This window comes from Acipenser ruthenus, chromosome 7, assembly GCF_902713425.1.
Source record: "Acipenser ruthenus chromosome 7, fAciRut3.2 maternal haplotype, whole genome shotgun sequence".
Lineage (NCBI taxonomy): Eukaryota > Metazoa > Chordata > Actinopteri > Acipenseriformes > Acipenseridae > Acipenser > Acipenser ruthenus.
Genome location: NC_081195.1, coordinates 57683492 through 57703909, shown reverse-complemented (window position 1 = coordinate 57703909; position 20418 = coordinate 57683492). Strand labels below are relative to the sequence as shown.

Below are 20418 nucleotides of genomic sequence, written 5' to 3'. Positions count from 1 at the left end.
ACAATGCAAGTCGTGGTTTCACTTTATTTCCTAATGTTGGCAAAATAAATGTTTCATTTCCTTAATCTAATTTTCATTAATGCTTTAAAGCAATCTTGCCAGTCTTGCATTTCAAAGGGGAACCAGTTGTACATGTTAATCTTGCCTATCCTGTTGAGTGAATAACTCACCTTTTAGTTAAGGTAAGTTTAAGCTTCTTGGTTTACTCTTCAATTTCTCTCTCTCTCTCTCTCTCTCTCTCTCTCTCTCTCTCTCTCTCTCTCTCTCTCTCTCTCTCTCTCTCTCTCTCTCTCAGAGACACCAACACCTGCATAAAAAGCTGTGATGATGCTAGGATTTATGTAGTGAATTACGTAGACTGGATAATTATTATAAATACTGTATATCATGTATTTATTGTAGCATTTACTTTATTTGCCACAGTAGTTTAATGTATATGGCAACGATGCTAATGAAACCCCCAAGATCAATACTGTTTTATTTTGAGCTTTTACTAACTATTTGAATGATCAGTTAGAGTTCTCTGAAGTTTTGTACTGCAATGGAATTCATACTAGAGAGACACTAAATTGAACATTTTTGATCTAAAGTATCTTTATTTTTGTCTTGTAAAGAATGTATACCCAAATAGCTTGTGCAACAAAAGTTAAATTCACCAATTTAAAATTCTGTTCACACCAATGCTCCAGCCGTTTCAAACCTAGCATAGTAATTTCACAATTACAAGAACATAAACCATTTCAAAATAGTTGCATCAATTATTTAAATGCTCAAACATGTGTGATTAAGACAGCAGACAGACCCTGGTTGAGGCTCAGATTTCTGACATCTTATTGCTTTGGTCAAGCATGTACGAAGTTGATTGGCTGTTATGTTAATATGAACAGTACAATAATTGGCTCAATATTAGGTAATAACACCAACCCATGCCACATGCACATTCATAATCCTGTTCAGAAATATGTCAGGAGGTATTTTTCATTGATCCCCAATTCTGTATCAGTTATTGGTGTTGATCATCATTTGTTTTTAAAATGTACAATACATGTAATTATATATATATATATATATATATATATATATATATATATATATATAATACAGCAATATATAGGTTATAAAAAGAATTAAGGCACATTGTATCTTTATTTTGTATCCATGCACTTCGTAGCTAAGGGTCTTATCACCTTAAAAGAGGCGCTACGATCCCTACTTAGAGCCTTGACTGCCTTTGCAGTTTTCTAAATCTATTTATAGCCCAGGCCCTAGGGATATGGGGCCTGCCATGGTCTGGTCCTTTAATACAGGGGCTCCACGAAGTAAAATCTGTGTAGTTGACTGAGCTGGGATTTATAAAGAAAACTGCTTATTTAGTAAAATGAGGTGGAATACATCCAGGGAATTCCCATTTGGGCCATACTTTGTTACCGTCCCTTTTGAAAAGTCAAAACAAATTGCTGCTGCACTTCATGTCATATTAATCAATATTTTCTATTCATGTGTCCTGCTAAATATCTCTTAATAGTTTCTTGTCTCTAGTGCATTTATGTACCTTAAGAATGCAGCCATTCTTCTTGAAAAGGCCGATTGCACAGGCATCAGTGCAATACATTACCTGGCTATGGGGTTCAGCATGCAGCAAGCACAATGCTACTTTTTATGTATTGAAGTAGTTGACAACCTGTAGTTGTTTTCAATACACCTGCTGCAATCAGGCATACTAAACACAGATGCGCTTGCCCTGACTGATCCCAGTGACGTCACGATCGGTGTGTGTCAAAGCCTGCTGTGTAGAACTGAGAACAGCGCAGCAGTGAAGTGCAGGAAGAAAGGTGGATGAAATACAAAATACAATAGGAATAAAAACGCTGATAGACACATCTCGTTAATGTATCCTTATAATAGCTCTTATTTGTCAGTGGTGTAATGGAACAGAAGCAAAATATTAAGAGGCACAGTTTTTTCCCAGCCTTTTATTCAATGCCTTTTTCCGCCAGGATTTGCTGGGCACTGCTTAGCTCGCTACTGCTCCATTGGGTGATTGTGGAAGCGAAGGACCTGCCTCAGTGCAAAGAGGTAAGCCTTAATAATAGCAATTGCAATCTGTCATTATTGTTTATTTTCATTTGTTAAATGCTTGTAAACTTGCATGCAGGGATTTAGTCAATAAATCGGAAAAGGGAGTGGTAAACATATACGTTTAATACCGTGATACAATATTAAATCGGAGCATTATTTTTATTATCATGGTACATGAATTTGGCCATGTATCTAAAGTACGTAATATTTTTTTTTCTAACAGTTTATTGAAAATAAAACCTCATTGTCATGTTTAGCTGACTTGTTCATGAAATACACTGATTACTATATATATATATATATATATATATATATATATATATATATATATATATATATATATATATGATATGTTATGCTACATTTGTAGAAACTGTGATGTGACATCGGATAAATTACCACATTACACTGAAGTATAAAAGCCGTAATCCAATGTAAAAGTTAAAATCCCCTAGTCTAGGAAATATGAATTACGAAATACACGCGGTGAAAGATGTTCTGCCGAAAGATGTTCTCTAGCGTTCTCCACCCGTTGTCCTGAGCGTGACATAAAAGTCAGTAGCGTTCTATGATGATAGTCTTTGTAATAAAACTGGGTGTTGGGTTCCCAAATGAATAAATCTATTAACAAGTGACTTCACTAGAATAATCCCAGAACTGCACTGGCAATTACTTTTTCCGATTTGTCTGGATCCTTTTAAAACCAATACCCACAAGCTTTTAGCGTTCACAAAATAAGTACACCAAATAAATTGGGTATTAAAGAACACAGCAAACATATTCCGGTACATTGTTACAGTACTTGTTACTGTATAAACATTATATTGGGGGGGAGCTAAGAAAAATTGATCAAATAAATCTGTCCCTGTTTTGGGATCTAAAGCATGACATTAAGGTTCTGGGGCTTGAGAGTAACCAATATCAAATTCACAGATGATGCTGTACCTTGGGGATTGTTTGGTCTCTTTTATGGATTTAAGATGGCTCCATCAGCAGATGACGTTATCTCCAGTTCTCTGGTTACTCCTAATGTCATGATACTCAGAAGGGTAATGACCAGAGACCACATTAACACATGATATCAAGTTTTACAGACTACATAGATAAAATTACAGTAAGAATTATTAAGGCTTATCTGCTATCATCAAACACTTTTTTTATGAGGTATTGGCAAAGTGGCAGTGCCCCACAAAAACTGATCTGTTTTAATGATTTTAATACCCAGCTGACTATCCAGTTTGATTACATTTCAGCTTTGTATGTCAAGTTCAGAAGTCACCCATCCTCCTCTCTCTCTCTCTCTCTCTCTCTCTCTCTCTCTCTCTCTCTCACACACACACACACACACACACACACACACAACCTGCTTAGCAGTTTTTCTGTGATCCAAGACATTCTTCTGCTACAACCTGCAGCTGTAGGGGGTTGCTTATGATATCTTATGATGGTGTTACAGCTCACAAAGCAAAACAGACATTTAGAAAGATCACCATGGTATTTTGTTTTATAGATAATTCCTTCCAAATATATATATATATATATATATATATATATATATATATATATATATATATATATATATATATATATATATATATATATATACATTGACACTGTGTACTATTGCTCAGTGATAATCATTTCATTACCATATTCTTTTATGTTGCCCCTGTTTTCATTCTTAACTCTGATTTCTGTTTTTTTCATTGTCTATTAGTGTTGGTTTAAACCAGGAACATTTGTACATAAAGCATGAAAGCAAAGTTTTTTTGAGAGGAGTGCCAACTGCTGTGCACTAGATATTATGGTTTCTTTTAATATTACCCGTGTGCCACTGTACTGAAACCGAACACTGCCTTAATATCTGTGAATAATATCTCCATTCAGAGTACCAAAGCTAAAAACCTAAACAACGCAGTTGTTTCTTTTGTTTATGAATTCTGCAAAAGACGGATAACTGATATGTAAGGTAAGCCACGTGGTATTGAGGTGTAATTATTCACCACGCTCCTGTATCGCTACATTTTACTATTGTAGATATAATTTTGAAAATTACCTTTTACTATGTAGATTCTTTTTAACCTAGATTCAATTTTGCCAGCTCTGTGATGCTTGGGCACAATTACCTACACAAGCTGTTTTTGAAAAGTTAACTCTGGGAACTGCTTATTGTATTCATGAGTCTAAACAGGACAGTTAGGAAGCCATGGTTTTAATAGAACCTTGTGATTATCTGGACTATGGGGGTTATTGTTTGTCTCTAAATACAGGGCATTCAAGCAGCAAAGAATACAAGGCCACGGTGGGGGGTCCAAGTGATACTGGTGATATTAAACAGAGCTCAGTGACAGTAGACTTGATTACAGCTGGTGTCACCGAGTCATTCTTTAATGGTAGAAATGACTGAGGCTACAGAGCCTTAACATGAAATAATTTAATCATCCTTGTCATTGGATTTTTTTTTTTTCTGTTGGTCAAAAACGTCTTTATTTGTCATTATATAACAATCCACGTTCCTTTTTCTAGAAGTGAGTGTCTTTCCCTCACAAGTTGCTTAGGTAGGGGAAATTAGAAAAGAAACTGCATTTTAGTGATTTTCTTTTTAAAAAAAAATTTATTTGGCTCACATGCATCCTGGTTGTACATTTAGAGATTAGTCAGCACATTTGAACCTTCAGAATGGTTTGTAATAAGTGTTACAAACGGCCAATCACATACAGAATTCAAGTGTTCTTGCACCCTACACTCTAGAGGGTAGTGCTTTTACTAGGTGAGCCACTGGGGATCCATTTCTTGTCTCTCACAAGCCCTTTATTTTACTAATATTAATCTTTTTGCTTTTACAGAATTTCATTTCACTTTCACTGCTCCAAATTGCCACATTGCTAAGCAGATGCATACGAAAGTAACTCAGAGCTGTAAAATATAGGTTTAACGACACCTTCTTTTCCATACATTTATACTTGTAACAGAACCTTCTTAGAGTGTTTTGGTTATTTCCCTTGTGAGGTAAACAACCCACTAGTTCCTTATTCGTTTCATATTCATGCATATGCTTACTGTAGATGTAGGATTCTATACCCAGGAACATGTAGCATAGAAGGTAAGTCATCTTTTTTTTTTGTGGTTAAAGAAAAGGGCTTGTAACCAGGAGGTCCCCGGTTCAAATCCCACCTCAGCCACTGACTCATTGTGTGACCCTGAGCAAGTCACTTAACCTCCTTGTACTCCGTCTTTTGGGTGAGACATGCAGCTGATGCATAGTTCACACACCCTAGTCTCTGTAAGTCGCCTTGGATAAAGGCGTCTGCTAAATAAACAAATAATAATAATATTTTCTATTGAGAATGTAGTCTAAGTGATGACAGCACAGCAGGATATTGTGAGATCAGTAAATGAACCTTGTCCCCATTGGTTTTAATTAAGAATCCCCTTTTTCTAGTGTTTAGGTGATGACTGCTAGTTTAAGTGAGCCCTGGTTAAATCATTTTGAAAAATAAATAGGAAAACAGAAAGTCAACATTAAACAAACCCAGTTATTAATCTTAATTCATTGCATAACATATGTATGTAATAATACACAAACAAGTGGATTTTATTAAGATTGTTTGTGCAGGTCAAAACTATGAAAACTGAAAAGGAACCAGCTTGCTACACACGTTTGACCTTCAGTTACCACAAATAAACAGACATATATGACAGTGTTGCATCTTGAATAATCCAGTAAATTGTAATTGAAGTAGTATGTACACAATTTACATGAAAGGGTGTGGATTGGTATTAACATTGTGTGGAAAGGGGGTTTATCCTTGGTTAACGGTTGTCTGTAGAGACTGCTTGTGTAGGATTGTGTGCATTAGCAGAATATACGAACATAAGAACATTTACGAACAAGAGGAGGCCATTTGGACCATCCAAGCTTGTCTGGTTCCTAGCAGCTGATTGATCTCAGAACTTTGTCAAACTGGGTCTTAAAGGATCCAAGTGTTTCTACCTCAAAAATTTGACTAGGTAGCCCATTTCATACACTCGCCAAAAAGCTACAGCATAGCAGGCAGAAGAATTAATAAATGCTGGAACTTTAGCAAGCTCAATTGATAATGAATGTATAACAATGCATTTCCCTCTGCCTCCAAAGTAGATTGGATCAGCACAGTGATTGTCTCTACACAAATATAGAATGTGTAACTGATCTACAACGATGTCACTTTGATAGGGATAGGACGCAACCTCTGTTTAATGGGTTATTTCCCACCTTTCAAGTACATTTAATAAAAGCTAGTATAGTCACTTCTAAGGATCCCAAATGTAGTTGTGAAGATGTCACACACTGTGTACAACATAACCTATGTTTTATGTTCACAATTCACTGATTCTTAACAGGCAGGGAAGCAGAATATTCATAAGCAGCCTGTGGACTTGCTTCAGGTCTTTTGATTTGCAACAGGCAACTTGATGCTGATTCCATTAGTTCAAATTATACAGGCCAAACCGTGATTGGAAATAACTGACTTTTTTTTAAGAAGTACTCCTGTGAATCAATTTTAACTGTGCTTCAACATACTGTAACAACCAACAAGACATATGCCACTTTTACAGTAGACACCTAAAATAGTCCACAGAACCAAAGTAGTCCACAGAACCAAAACCAACACACGGTTTAGTACAATTGGCAGGTCTATGGCTGGTTTCACAGACCATGATTAGGTAAAGTTCAAGACTAGTTGTAATCTGTGTGTGTGAAGCCAGCCGCTGGTGTTCAAGTCAGGATTATAACTCAAAGAGCTGTGGTAGAACTTCTCATGAGGCTTACTGACAGACCCATTTTTACACAATGTGAAAAAGCTTTAATACATTTATTTCTAAGTGTTTTTTTTTTTTTTTTTTTGTAACACATTCCTAACCAGCTCACAAAATCCGTTTTGCCTCATTAGTGCTTTGAATCTGTTATTATCAGTATCCTGCTTAAGTCTCCCATTTCCTTCCTCCTATATTGACCTCTTCATTTTCAGTTGATAGACGGGAACATTCTTTGCTTTTTAAAAATACGTTTGGGGTAAGCTTTTAGCACAGGCGCACCAGTTGGCACAAAAAACTGCAAAAAATAAAATACCAATCTTTGGTGAATGCTGCGTCAGCATACAGTAGTCAAAAGTAACAAGGTTTAGTTTATTCCATGCTGAAAATCTGTATAGGAAAATAGGTTTTGACTTTAAAACTAGAAAACTGGAGCAGTAATGTAAGGAAAGATAATTATCATGTAGAAAGAAGGGTTCGAGGTAATTTGGAAGAAAAAAATTATATAATGAGAAAGTAATAGCCACACCCTGTCATTTAAAAAAAAAATCCCTACACACTAGCGGCTAATTCAGTATTTTCATAGTGATATCAGTTGTAGCCTTGGTGAGTTTCAGGAGTTGGAACAGTGGATACCCCTCATCACTATTAGATCAGTGTACCTCCCTGCCTAGGAAACTCCAGCTCGAGTCTCTTTACCAGTGGGTGAATCCTTGTCCAAATCATACTTTTCATGCCTCATTCATACAAACATTGTCCAGCCTAGTAAACAAGCAGCTAACCATGTAAATAGCAATGCTTTAGATTTGTATTAATATAAACTCCTCCTACACACTGTTCCGAGTGGCAGTGATTGTTTCCCTTGTGCAGCTTTGAGAACCATTGTTAATAATACTAATTAGCACGTTGTATTTTTTGCTTTGTCTTTTAATATTCAGCTGTTTATTAACAATATGCTTAAAGGTTCGTTGCAAGTGAACCAAACTGATTGTGATCCATCGGTGAAGCCCTGTTATTTGAATGGTTCCTGTCTGTCCACCAATAACGTTTTGTTTAATAAAGGGAAGGAAAACCAAAGGCAGCAGAGCATTTAACATGAAGATTTAGTAAATGTTTGGGTGTGGTTTTGGCCATATTCAGATTAACTCAAGTGTGGTTCTTGAAGCATTATGTTCTAGGAAGTGTTCACTGAAGATTGTGCCAGTTGTATTTTTATGCTTGGCATGCTGACACGGTATAGCCAAAATGTGCTCCCTTGTACTTGAACGGTGGGCTTGTTCTTACCGGGGGGGGGGGGGGGGGGGGGGTACCTATAGTGGTTGTAGTGCTTCAGTAAAATATGTATTGAATACCTAGTGTACAAGACAGTGTAAGACAAGTTCTATTGTAGAATATGTTTGAAACATACAAAATATACGCTAACACTTTAATTTTATTTTAATTTCGAAAACTGAGCACCGTCCGCCCCTCCCCCCCTCCAGCTTGTGTTATCCAGAGGCAAACCTTTAATTTATTAATTCGACATCATGAGAGCAAATCGTTTTATAGTGTAAGCTGTATTAAAAGAAATGTCCTAATGTATGTCATCATGGGTACAATTTTAGGGGTTCATGGGACATAAATGTAATCATAGATTATGTTTCTGCAGTAAGACCAGAAGTACACCAAGGGTTAGCTGCATGTAATTCAATATTATTTAACCAAACGATAGCGGATTCTAGAGCCCAGAGTCTAAAAGGAGTAATCGAGGTAGGGTAAAGCTGTTTTGCATTTCATACATGGATAAATGCAAAGCATTTGTGGAAAATCAAATGCAAATCAAGTGGGGATTTAACTTTCTGCTACTTTAGTTTCAGTTTAAGAGAATAAGCTTGTTAGTATTTTTCTTGTGGTTATGTCTAAGTGAGTCATTGCTGTTGACAGAGCTGAAATGCATTCCTCATGGGCTGTAAGAAAAGATTAGACTTCAGGAAAGCATTCTCCTTCATAGCCAGTCTTTGCAATGTATATGAAACTAAAGCAATCTCCTCAGCTGGTGGCACTCATGGGTTTACACCTGCTTCCCAAAAGATCCTAAAAAAGAAAGTGATGTACCTGGAACATTGATAACTCAGAATATACGTTTCATTTTATGTATTTATGTTGCTATCTCAAGTCTTTTCAATCAGAATTTTTTTTTAAAGTTTAACTTCGCACTTTGATTTAATCAAATGGCTTTTAAAACCGTCTAACAAAACTTTCCTTCAAACAGCCTTTACAGTTTTGTGAATACTAGCTCCCATGTTTATAATCTAAAGAGCAGCTATTGTAAAAATGCTCTTCAACATAAATACCAGTATTTAGGGGACATTTCTTTACAGGTCAGATACAGCAGTTATTTAAATCTAAGTAAGAATTGTTTTTAAAAAATGTATTCTGTGCATTAATCTCTTTGGCTTGATAAGTACAAATGCATTGGGTGAAGTTTTGTTTACTGATTTTAAAAAGTCCATGTTTTTTTAAACTGCTACACCTTATATAAGGTTATCACGTTGGCACACACAGTTACAATTATTAACACCCTTTCTAAACATTCAGTGAATAATATCTACAAATGTATTTTGTACAGTAAAACTGTTCTAAGTGCATAAGATGTGACAACACCAAATGTGATTAATGTGTGATTTTCTAGATAAGTTTTGTAGTGAAACACCTGGATAAACAAGCTTTTATTAGGGTCCTTGAAAAAGGTACGGCTTAGCTGATCGCCTGCGCATGTGTGACAGGATAGCACCACGGCCCGAGATGTTACCGGCAAGAATTAGAGACTCGGAGACAGAAGCTACAGTTTAAAGTGCAAAGCGCACATTTGTTAAAGAAACAGACACAAAGAAAAAGGCACAAGGGCCAAAACAAAAGGTTTATACCAAACAATACAATATATGTTGGGCATTCGCCTTCACTATAAAGTATACACTTCACTCCTTGTATACATGTGGACACTCCCCAATTAGCACCAATTACCTAATTGGGGAATGGCCACACCTGATTACTGGCAGGGACAGATTTAACCCCATCCCTGCCAACCTTATATTCTCTCTTACACACTATTTACAGCAATAGGGCTTCTACCTTACCACATACCTCCTCCCTTGTGCAACGCACACATGGTCACAATCGGCCAACTCCCCCCTTAAAACACCAGACCCCTAGCAGCAGGGAGGGACTGTAGGTAAATTGGAACCCTCCCGGAATACAGAAGTTAAGCCGGTATGACTCACCTTGCAAGTGTGAGCACCCTCGCTGCCTTTATGAAAAACGCTTTTCTGTTAATGTACTGATTGTATGCCTTTGTGTCTTAAAGAACAATATGGAAGCTTGCATTTTTTTTACCAGTTATGTGAACCTCTGGTTATAATCACCTTACCTACATTTGACAAATATCCCTGACATTTTCCCTGATTGTGTTTTGCAGACAGAGTATTATTTTGAGTACACAGAGTGTGACATCACCGGATCTCGGTGGAGGGTTGCTATACCCATAAAAGAGGGGTCTTGCTCAGGTTTACCTGATCCTGTCAAAGGCACAGAATGCAGTAAGTGAATGTTTTCTCAATATAAACACCCTTTTTGATTATCCTTATCCTGGTGATTTTGTAAATGGCTATTTAATTGTGTTTCAACAATGGAAGACTTAAGGCGTACTGTCAAGACAAAAATAATCCGGGTAGCAGAATGTCCAAAATCTTCGGAGCACAGACTCCAAACCTTCAGAAAATTTGAGCTGACAAGAATGGAACTATCATGGCTATTTATACCCCAACCAAATAATTATACATTTATAATTATCAAAGGTTATGGGCTAGTCTTAATATTTCTATTTCACTTTGTATTTGATAGGAGAATCGATTAGGTGTGCAAAAAATAAGTAACTGAAAAACTCAGTTTAATCTATAGTTTTGAAACTTATTACGATTATACAACAAACATATTCTTTTAAAATAGCGCCATTGACTGTGCCCCTTTAGGACTTGCTATACTGTATTACTATAGAATATAATTTTGTTTTAACATATACACATTACTCTGAATGCTAACAACATTTATATGTTGTATAAAAAACAATATCCTGGAGAAATTTAAATATGATGTCAAACAAAATGTTAGTAACATTATTTATACGTTTTGAAATAGTGGGGAGTGGTACAGACTGGAGTCTGAATATTTATTGTCGTTATTATTATTATTTATTTCTTAGCAGATGCCCTTACCCAGAGCGACTTACAATTGTTACAAGATATCACATTATTTTTATATACAATTACATTATTTTTTATATACAATTACCAAATTATACAGTTGGGTTTTTACTGGAGCAATCTAGGTAAAGTACCTTGCTCAAGGGTACAGCAGCAGTGTCCCCCACCTGGGATTGAACCCACGACCCTCCTGTCAGGAGTCCAGAGCCCTAACCACTACTCTTCACTTATGCAGTCAATTTAAACTAGCTGATTTAAAATTGAGGGAATTACACATTTAAAATATTGTATTTATCATTGAGCACTTAAACCTTTTTGATAGAATGGCTTTATAGAATACCTGAAGAAGAGACCTTTGAGGTCTTGAAAGCTTGTGATTTAATTATTGTTTAGTTAGTCCAATAAAAGGTATCACATCTCCTTCTCTTTGTCTACCATCTCTGGAATAATGTGGCTACCATTTAATCTATCATAGAATACTGTATGGAACACATTTAATTAAACATACACCCACCATCCATATTTTTTTTTTCAGTAATCACACTTATCACTGACTTGGAGGTGGAATTTTTATTATACAAATGAAATTTACCAAAATAATTAAAAAAAAATATATATATATATATTCTAACAGCTTCCGACAGTGTATTCTGCAATTAAACTCATATGGTGTTTGTAAGTACATGGCATGCGTTTAAAATTAAAAAAAAATACATGTCTTAAAAAATAAATAAATAAATAAATACATAAAATACTACACTCAACTCTCACCTTCTCCAACATTACCTCTAAAGGCTGCTACCCACCAGACACGATGCAGCAAGCGGAACTGTGGTAAAGATTTCCAGAATCTTGTTAAAAAAGCACTGGTGAAAGTGACAGATTGTGGCAGTAGGTGATCTACACAAGATGGCAAAGTCAATACATCTAGACCAGCTCTGTGCTGCAGGAGAAGTGGGCTGAGAGTCCCTTTGAATGTATTTCTTTTTTTGGCTTTATTACTGGCATTAGCCCCATAGTGGTTGTCGCATGCAAAGCTGGACCTGCTAAATACAGAATGCGATTATCAGGATAGCTCATATATCTTTCCTATATTTCATTGTCATTGTGGTCTTGCATTCTATTTCTGATGTTGGAAATCAGGTTCAGTTTTGCAGCTTACCGAAAATGATTTATGCTAGTCTTCATTTGTGGAGCTTATAGTTGCCTGAGAGCTTTTACAGCTGAATTAGTCGGTGACAAAATGTTGACATGGTAACATCTCTAGAAATGTCAGAATATGGCAGAAGTCAGAAGATACATGAGGATATTCTAAGATTTTAGGCTAAATATTTTGAAACATGGAAGTAGGGTTTGCCCTTTGCTGCCCACTTTGCCCAGAACTGTTAGCATTTACTTTGAGAGAGCTGTTTCTCAGACCCACTATTCACTGACATGTACAGCTATTAACTTTAACAAACTTTAATGATCTGGTCTCTACTTGCTAACAAGATTTCCCCCGTCCCTCTGCTTAAGTGTACAAGTGTCCTTCTCCACCTTCTTGCCCCTCTCACTCTGACCTCTCCTCCCTGCTCCAGGGTCACAAACCCACCACGTGTGCCTTGGACCCCCTCCCCACTCACCTCTTTCAAGCTGCTGCTCCTGCTCTACTCCCCTTCATCTCCTCCCTCCTCAACACCTCTCTACTTTCTGGTATCTTTCCCTCTGCCTTCAAAAAAGCCCCCACCTCCCTCCAGAGCTACCGTCCTGTCTCCCTCCTACCCTTCCTCTCCAAAACCCTCGAGCGGACTGTACACCGCCAGCTCTCTGCTTTCCTGTCCAACCACTCTCTGCTTGACCCTCTCCAATCTGGCTTCCGCTCTGCTCACTCTACTGAAACCGCCCTCCTGTCTGTCACCAACTCACTAAAGTGTGCCCGAGCTGCCTCTCTCTCCTCTGTCCTAATTCTCCTCTACCTCTCTGCTGCCTTTGACACTGTTGATCACTCTATTCTACTATCATCTCTCGCTGACCTGGGGATCTCTGGCACTGCTCTGGCCTGGTTCTCCTCCTACCTCTCCAACCGCACTTACCAGGTAACCTGGCGTGGAGTAACCTCCACACCTCACCCTCTCTTAACTGGAGTCCCCCAAGGGTCAGTCTTGGGTCCTCTCCTATTCTCTCTCTACACCCGCTCCCTGGGCCCCCTCATCGCAGCCTATGGTTTCTCATACCATTTCTATGCTGATGATGCTCAGATTTTCCTCTCCTTCCCCACCTCTGACTCCACCATCTCCTCCCGTATCTCTACCTGTCTGTCTGCTATTTCCTCCTGGATGCACTCGCATCACCTCAAACTCAACCTCTCTAAATCTGACCTCCTTTTCTTTCCCTCCTCCTCCCCCTCCTCTGATCTCTCTATCTCTGTTCCTCTGGAATCTACCATACTCTCTCCCTCTTCCTCCGCTAAGAACCTCGGAGTCACCCTGAACCCCTGCCTCTCTTATTCCCAGCACATCTCCACTCTGGCACGCACTTGCCGATTCTTCCTGAGCAACATCCGAAGAATCCGACCCTTCCTCACCAACTACGCTACCCAGCTCCTGGTCCAGGCCCTGGTACTCTCCCGCCTAGACTACTGCAACTCCCTCCTGGCTGGCCTCCCTGCGTCCGCCACCCGTCCGCTCCAGCTCATCCAGAACTCTGCTGCCCGCCTGGTGTTCTCTCTGCCTCGCTTCGCCCATGCTACTCCACTACGCCGCTCACTCCACTGGCTCCCGATCACCGCTCGCATCCAGTTCAAGACTCTTGTACTAGCCTACAGATGCCTTGACCAGACTGCACCCAGCTACCTCCAGACCCTCATCTCTCCCTACACCCCCACTCGACCTCTCCGCTCCGCCTGCACTAGAAGACTGGCTCTACCTCCGCTACGCTCCCCTGCCTCCAGAGCCCGCTCCTTCTCCACCCTTGCTCCGCAGTGGTGGAATGACCTTCCTACAGATGTCAGGACTGCCCAGTCCCTGACCACATTCCGGTGCCTCCTTAAGACTCACCTCTTCAAACAACACCTGTAGAACTCCTCTGTTTAAATCCTGGGACACTATCACCCTTCATTTAAATGTGCTTTATTTTGCTCTTATCTGCCCCCTATTTTACTGCATTTAATCCTGTACTTCAGAATACTGTAATCTGCCAAGTGTTTAACCTGTAGTATTTTGTATTTAATCATATCCTGATGTAACTATCACTATTATCTGCTGTATTATTGAATTGTGGTTTGTCACACTTGTACTTTGCTTGAACAAAAGTTATTGTATTTCTTGCTCTTATTGTATTACTTGTATTGTAACACTTAATGTATTTGCTTACGATTGTAAGTCGCCCTGGATAAGGGCGTCTGCTAAGAAATAAATAATAATAATAATAATAATAATAAGTAGTGTACAAGTTTGCTGGTATAACGATAATGATAACTTGGAGAAACTGAGTGTTACACATTTTAGAAACAATATTGTATTAATTTGTGTATTTGACTTTGCTGTATCATAAAAACTCATCAGCATTTGCATGCTGTTGCCAGTCCCATTGCTTATGTGACATTCACGTTATTGTCTCCCCTCATTTGTTTTGGCAGTTGTGTATTTCCTTTCCTGATAAATGATGGTTTTGATGCTGTCTGGCTGTTGCAAACAATTATTTCCTTTAAACATGCCAGGTCTCACTAGCTCATCAGACACTGTGCCAAAATAGGCTTTAACATAGTTGTGTTTCCAGGGGTGCTGATAAGGGGAGAGAATTGCACCATCATGCAGACTTCCTATTTTGGAAGTTACATAGAGACTTGGAAGATACTAGCTGCTTGTCTTCTGAACACGTTGCTTTCAGCAAAGGAATCTTCTGAAAGAGTACAGTTCGCATTAACTACACTATTACACTGTGTTTGATGTTATGGGGTCATATTCATAACAGACTGGAAAAGTACATACGTAGATCTGGATTGCACTGACCAGTAAATGTTCTAAGAACCTAGTCTTTTGAAATACATACCTACCAACTTGTGCCACTGCCTCCAATTAAAATGAAAAACATTTTCCTAAATCAAAACTGCTCCTTATTCTTCAATTTCAGCACATTCATTTGTAGAAACTGCCATCCAAACAAATTCAGTTTCAATGTCATTTTAATAATTAGTGTTAAACACTACATATCTTATCTTGAAATATTAACTGTGCAAATTTTCTCTCAGCATTCTCTTGTGCAGTGGGTGAATTCTTGGAAATGTCCACCCAGCAGTGTACACCATGTGCTGCTGGCACCTATTCTCTGGGCAGTGGCATCTGGTTTGATGAGTGGGATGACCTGCCACCTGGATTCACCAATCTGGCAACCTATATGGACAATGGACCTGGGTCTGAAGAGACAGTCTCCTGTGACAAGTGAGTGTTTAGTACTCCCTGAATCATGTATATGAGTACATAAACCAGTCTCTGCATGTTATATTGAACAAGCAGTCTTCTTGGTTTATTTTCAATTTACTTTTAAGGCAAACTATAAATATTATTATTATTATTTATTTCTTAGCAGACGCCCTTATCCAGGGCGACTTACAATCGTAAGCAAATACATTTCAAGTGTTACAATACAAGTAATACAATAAGAGCAAGAAATACAATAACTTTTGTTCAAGTGTGACAAACCACAATTCAATAATACAGCAGATAATAGTGATAGTTACATCAGGATATGATTAAATAGTGATTGTTACATCAGGATGTGATTTAATACAAAATACTACAGGTTAAACACTTGGCAGATTACAGTATTCTGAAGTACAGGATTAAATGCATAAAATAGGGGGCAGATAAGAGCAAAATAAAGCACATTTAAATGAAGGGTGATAGTGTCCCAGGATACAAACAGAGGAGTTCTACAGGTGCTGTTTGAAGAGGTGAGTCTTAAGGAGGCGCCGGAATGTGGTCAGGGACTGGGCAGTCCTGACATCTGTAGGAAGGTCATTCCACCACTGCGGAGCAAGGGTGGAGAAGGAGCTGGCTCTGGAGGCAGGGGAGTGTTTCGGAGGTAGAGCCAGTCTTCTAGTGCAGGCAGAGCGGAGAGGTCGAGTGGGGGTGTAGGGAGAGATGAGGGTCTGGAGGTAGCTGGGTGCAGTCTGGTCAAGGCATCTGTAAATTCAAAGAGTGTGCGTGTGTGTTTTGTACCTTTTTGCCTAAAACACTTTCTTTTGTTTCTGCAGCTCTACCTGGGTCCCCAAAGGAAATTATTTGGAGTCTAACCGAGATGACTGTACCGTGTCCTTAATCTATGCGGTACACCTCAAGAAGCAAGGTTCCGTCTCCTTTTCGTATCAGTATGTGGACAACAATGTTTTATTTGAGTTCTTTGTAAGTTTTCATATTCACATTTGTTTTTTATTACCTAACAAGTATGAGTATGAGCTTCCCTCTGCAGTATAACGTTGCTATATTTGAAGATAAAAATAGTCAGTGCTGAGCAGTGCTTTGATTCTGTGTTTCAAATTATTAATTTTAAAACCCACAAAGTAACATATGGGGCCTGATATTTCCCCAAGTCACACTTTACTATGGATTGGGCAATTTGCCCACAGTGGTAAATACAGGTAATACAGTATTGCATTATTGTATTGCAGAATCATCATATGTACAGGAAAAAAATAGTCCCTCAATAATATTAATAATCGTAACATTTCTTTTGGGTATAGATTCAAAATGATCAATGTCAAGAACTGGACACATCTGATCAAAAATGGATAAAACTTACAGACCATGGGGAATGGGAAACTCACACTGTAAGTTTTCATGTACCCTAATTAATATACTGTTTTCGTAATTACCGTACATTTTTACGCAGCAAGTATATTGTTACCTTATACAATATAACATTCAGCACATCTAACCGTATAAAATTCATATAAAACTCCTCTGTATGGATTATCATTCCTTTTTTCTGTCTGTTGCATCTCTGCCTTTTTCTATATTATCTATTGTACAATAGTTTTATCTTGTGTGAAACTGAGTTGCCCAGAATTAAAATACTACCAACTCTACACTGGAAAATGATGGCAATTCAAGGTCTCACCATGCCCTCTAGTGCTTCACTGGTGTAAAAATATATTCATGCCACTTCAACCTAAGTGTTGAGGTGTCAGATGGATTTCCCTTTTATTTCCAACTAAAGACATTGACGCTAGTGAAATAAATCAATAAAACGTACCCTTTGTGCATTATTATCCATTGTTTGGTGTCATATTTCAGTTTATAAGAGCAGGGAAATGATATGCAAAGCCTATATGTAGGCATTTATATTTTGTACTTGTTGATGTACCAAAATAATTGAGAAGCAGACGGGAAATAAACCCATGAAGTACTTCCTGAAGGTCAAAGTATCCCGCAAAGGTCTACTGTTGTACAGGTATCTGAACCCCGCCCTGTCTCTCTGATGCTGTGGTAGCTGTTAACTGTTTGACTGCTGACTAATTGAAGCTTAGTGTGAGAATACTGGTATTTGCAAATTGCCACTATCTGAAAAAAAAACAATTTGAAAATAAAAAAAACATGTGCAAGATTTACGAAAAATATTTTATTGAACTTTTGACAAAGGCACATTTGATATCTGGAGCGATGGAATCGGTCAAGGAGAACTTCAGATTTCCAAACGAAATATACACATTATGATAAAATGCACCTTGTGTTTTTAAGAAACAAAGCCATAACGTTCATGCTAAAAAGCGCTATGTCTTCCGTGGACACGGGCTCCATATTTGCCGGGTTGTGAGCATAAAGTACAGTGCATGGTGGGATAATGTCATATTAATCCCACAGTCCATTGCACTGCTAGGAGCTGTAATTAAACTATTTGAATTGTGTTTATACGCATTAAGCCCGAATAAACATGAAACGGTACTTTAGTGTGGACGCTTAGAGCTGGATTAATTAAACTGTTATGTAGTGTGGACAGGGCCTTGGAAAACATTAGTATCATTTTAAAGCTTGTTTTAAGGGTTTTGCACCAACAAATGTATATTTGACATGAGCCTGAATGAACTTATAGTAGGGTGACCAGATTTTCAAAGCTCAAAACTGGGACACATTTTTAAATAGTTAAGACTCATTAAAATATTTAAATATAGGCTATTTTAATGGTTATATAAATAGCCGTCCTCTCACGCTTAGTATTTTAGCCTTTTTTTCTTTTAAGCAGCTAGCTAATTTCAGTACACTCCTAGATGTATAATTTGTTGCTAATTAATTTAAATAGCCATATTGTGTTATTCTTATTGCATACTTTTATATTGAGTTTAATAATAAATTAAAATACATTTTAATCATTAAATACATTTATGTTTTGGCATTTCTTTCTTTCTTTACTCTCTGTGTCAGGCTCTGTTTATTGACATTGTAGAAGTGGTTTAACCTTTTTAAAGATTTTTGATCAAAATGTTGGGACACTGGGCCCTTTGATGGAAAACCAGGACGTCTGGTCACCCAACCTATAGTAGTGCACCATAGCATTAAGTGTGCTGTGCTTTTAATTAAACACAACTTTTCGCTACATGTAAATCTATGCATGTTTTTATAAACCTCAATGAACACCTTTTGTTTCTAAAGGTAAACTTGAAGACTGGCACAAATATCCTTTACTGGCGGACTACAGGAATCCTCCTTGGGTCTAAAATAGTGAAACCAGTCCTATTGAAGAATATACACATTGAAGGTAATAAACAAATGAGCATTTAACAGCTGCCATTATTAACCCTGGCATTTATAGTATAGCATAGGCATGCCTTTATTAAACTTTGGATCTATTGAATCTGGCTCCCTGATTTAAACATCCAGTTTTAGAAGACCTATTAATGTATTTGTTAAGCATTTCATACATTGATTCTTCATAAACAAGCAATCATTTGAGTTGGCATTAGTTATTGTCATTAATTGTGAAATATTTTTTAGAAAACAAAATTACAATCTTTATAAAAATGTTCCAAGCTCTAAAGGCACATGGTGGCATTAGCCAGTGCAATTTGTTCTTGTTTTCTGATGATTCTCATTCTTTTTCAGGAGTTGCTTACACATCGGAGTGTTTTCCATGCAAACCCGGCACCTACAGTAAAATGCCTGGCTCGAAGTCTTGTGAGGTTTGTCCTCGGAACACCTTCTCTGGGAAAGGGGCGAGCTCATGTACACAGTGTAATGATAATCTAGTGTATGCAGGTGAGGTTCCAGAAAACATTTTTGTAATATATACAGTATATATTTTTTTTTCTCAGGAGCAGACTATTATGGTTAAAAGAGACCGTGTGAATACGAGCTGTCATTTGTTTCAATGGCATTCATATTTGATACATACTCAGGGCCATATTCATAAACTTTTCAGTAAATCTGCAGACACTCCCAAAGTCAGTACCTGTTGAGCAACCAGTAATCAGTGCAGGAAATCTCCAAGTTCTAGTTCTGCTTTGGGTCAAAAGTGTTACCAGTTCCTCTGGTTGATGCAATAATGAACTGTGTTTTATTTGTACCAGTAGTAGTATTCTGCTTGACAACTACATAGGAACATCATTGCTTTGAGCTTATTTACAGGTGAATAGAAGTCAATTTGTGTTATATTATCCTAAATAAAGGCATGACACCTGAGAAGTAAGAATATATGAAACTTTTTATACAGTTTTGTCTTTTTGATATTTTTTTCCCCACTGTTATACTGATCATCTTTTAGTAAATGATCAAAACATTTATACAATTTTTAATTGTAATTTTTATTTGCATTCTTTAGAAGAGGGATCAGCAGGTTGCACGGAAAGACCCGTGTGTACAGTCAAAGATTATTTCCAGATTCATACACCTTGTGATAAGGATGGAAAGGTAAGATCCGATCACAAATACAAATATTCGAGAAATGTAAACATACCACCAAGCTTTAGGATAGATTGGAGTTGCTGGAAGCAGTGATCTGTGAAGATAGGATGCAGCACAGCACAGTCCAATACATCTTACAGGTATTATTATAACTTTTATATGGACGTGATGTTGCTCTTTTCGTGAAGTTAAAAATGATTAAAGGTTTAGATGATAATTGAACATTTTTAATATTGTCCAACCCTACTAATGCATTGTTCTTTTTATTTAAATTAACCTTGTTTCATTTTCTGTTTAATTGATCACCTAACATTTTAGTAAATGTCATCCATAGAACCCCAGTCAGCCACTAGAGGATGTAAGAAGTACCACATTTGCTCTGAGTAAAGAAACAATGATACAAACTGAATCTAAACATCATACATTACAAC

At 37.6% G+C, this 20418-nt stretch overlaps 1 protein-coding gene across 1 annotated transcript in view; it reads left to right on the top strand.

Annotated features, from left to right (window-relative positions):
* The first annotated feature begins 1766 nt into the window (after positions 1 to 1766).
* LOC117414951 (endosome/lysosome-associated apoptosis and autophagy regulator family member 2-like) overlaps positions 1767 to 20418 on the top strand; it is a 30662-nt gene continuing 12010 nt past the window's right edge. The window contains exons 1-8 of the mRNA XM_034024813.3: positions 1767 to 2076; positions 10331 to 10451; positions 15343 to 15532; positions 16348 to 16495; positions 16834 to 16920; positions 18740 to 18845; positions 19190 to 19342; positions 19905 to 19993. Of these exons, the coding sequence (XP_033880704.2) occupies positions 1927 to 2076; positions 10331 to 10451; positions 15343 to 15532; positions 16348 to 16495; positions 16834 to 16920; positions 18740 to 18845; positions 19190 to 19342; positions 19905 to 19993 (1044 nt within the window). The 5' untranslated portion in view covers positions 1767 to 1926. The remainder of the gene's footprint in view (positions 2077 to 10330; positions 10452 to 15342; positions 15533 to 16347; positions 16496 to 16833; positions 16921 to 18739; positions 18846 to 19189; positions 19343 to 19904; positions 19994 to 20418) is intronic.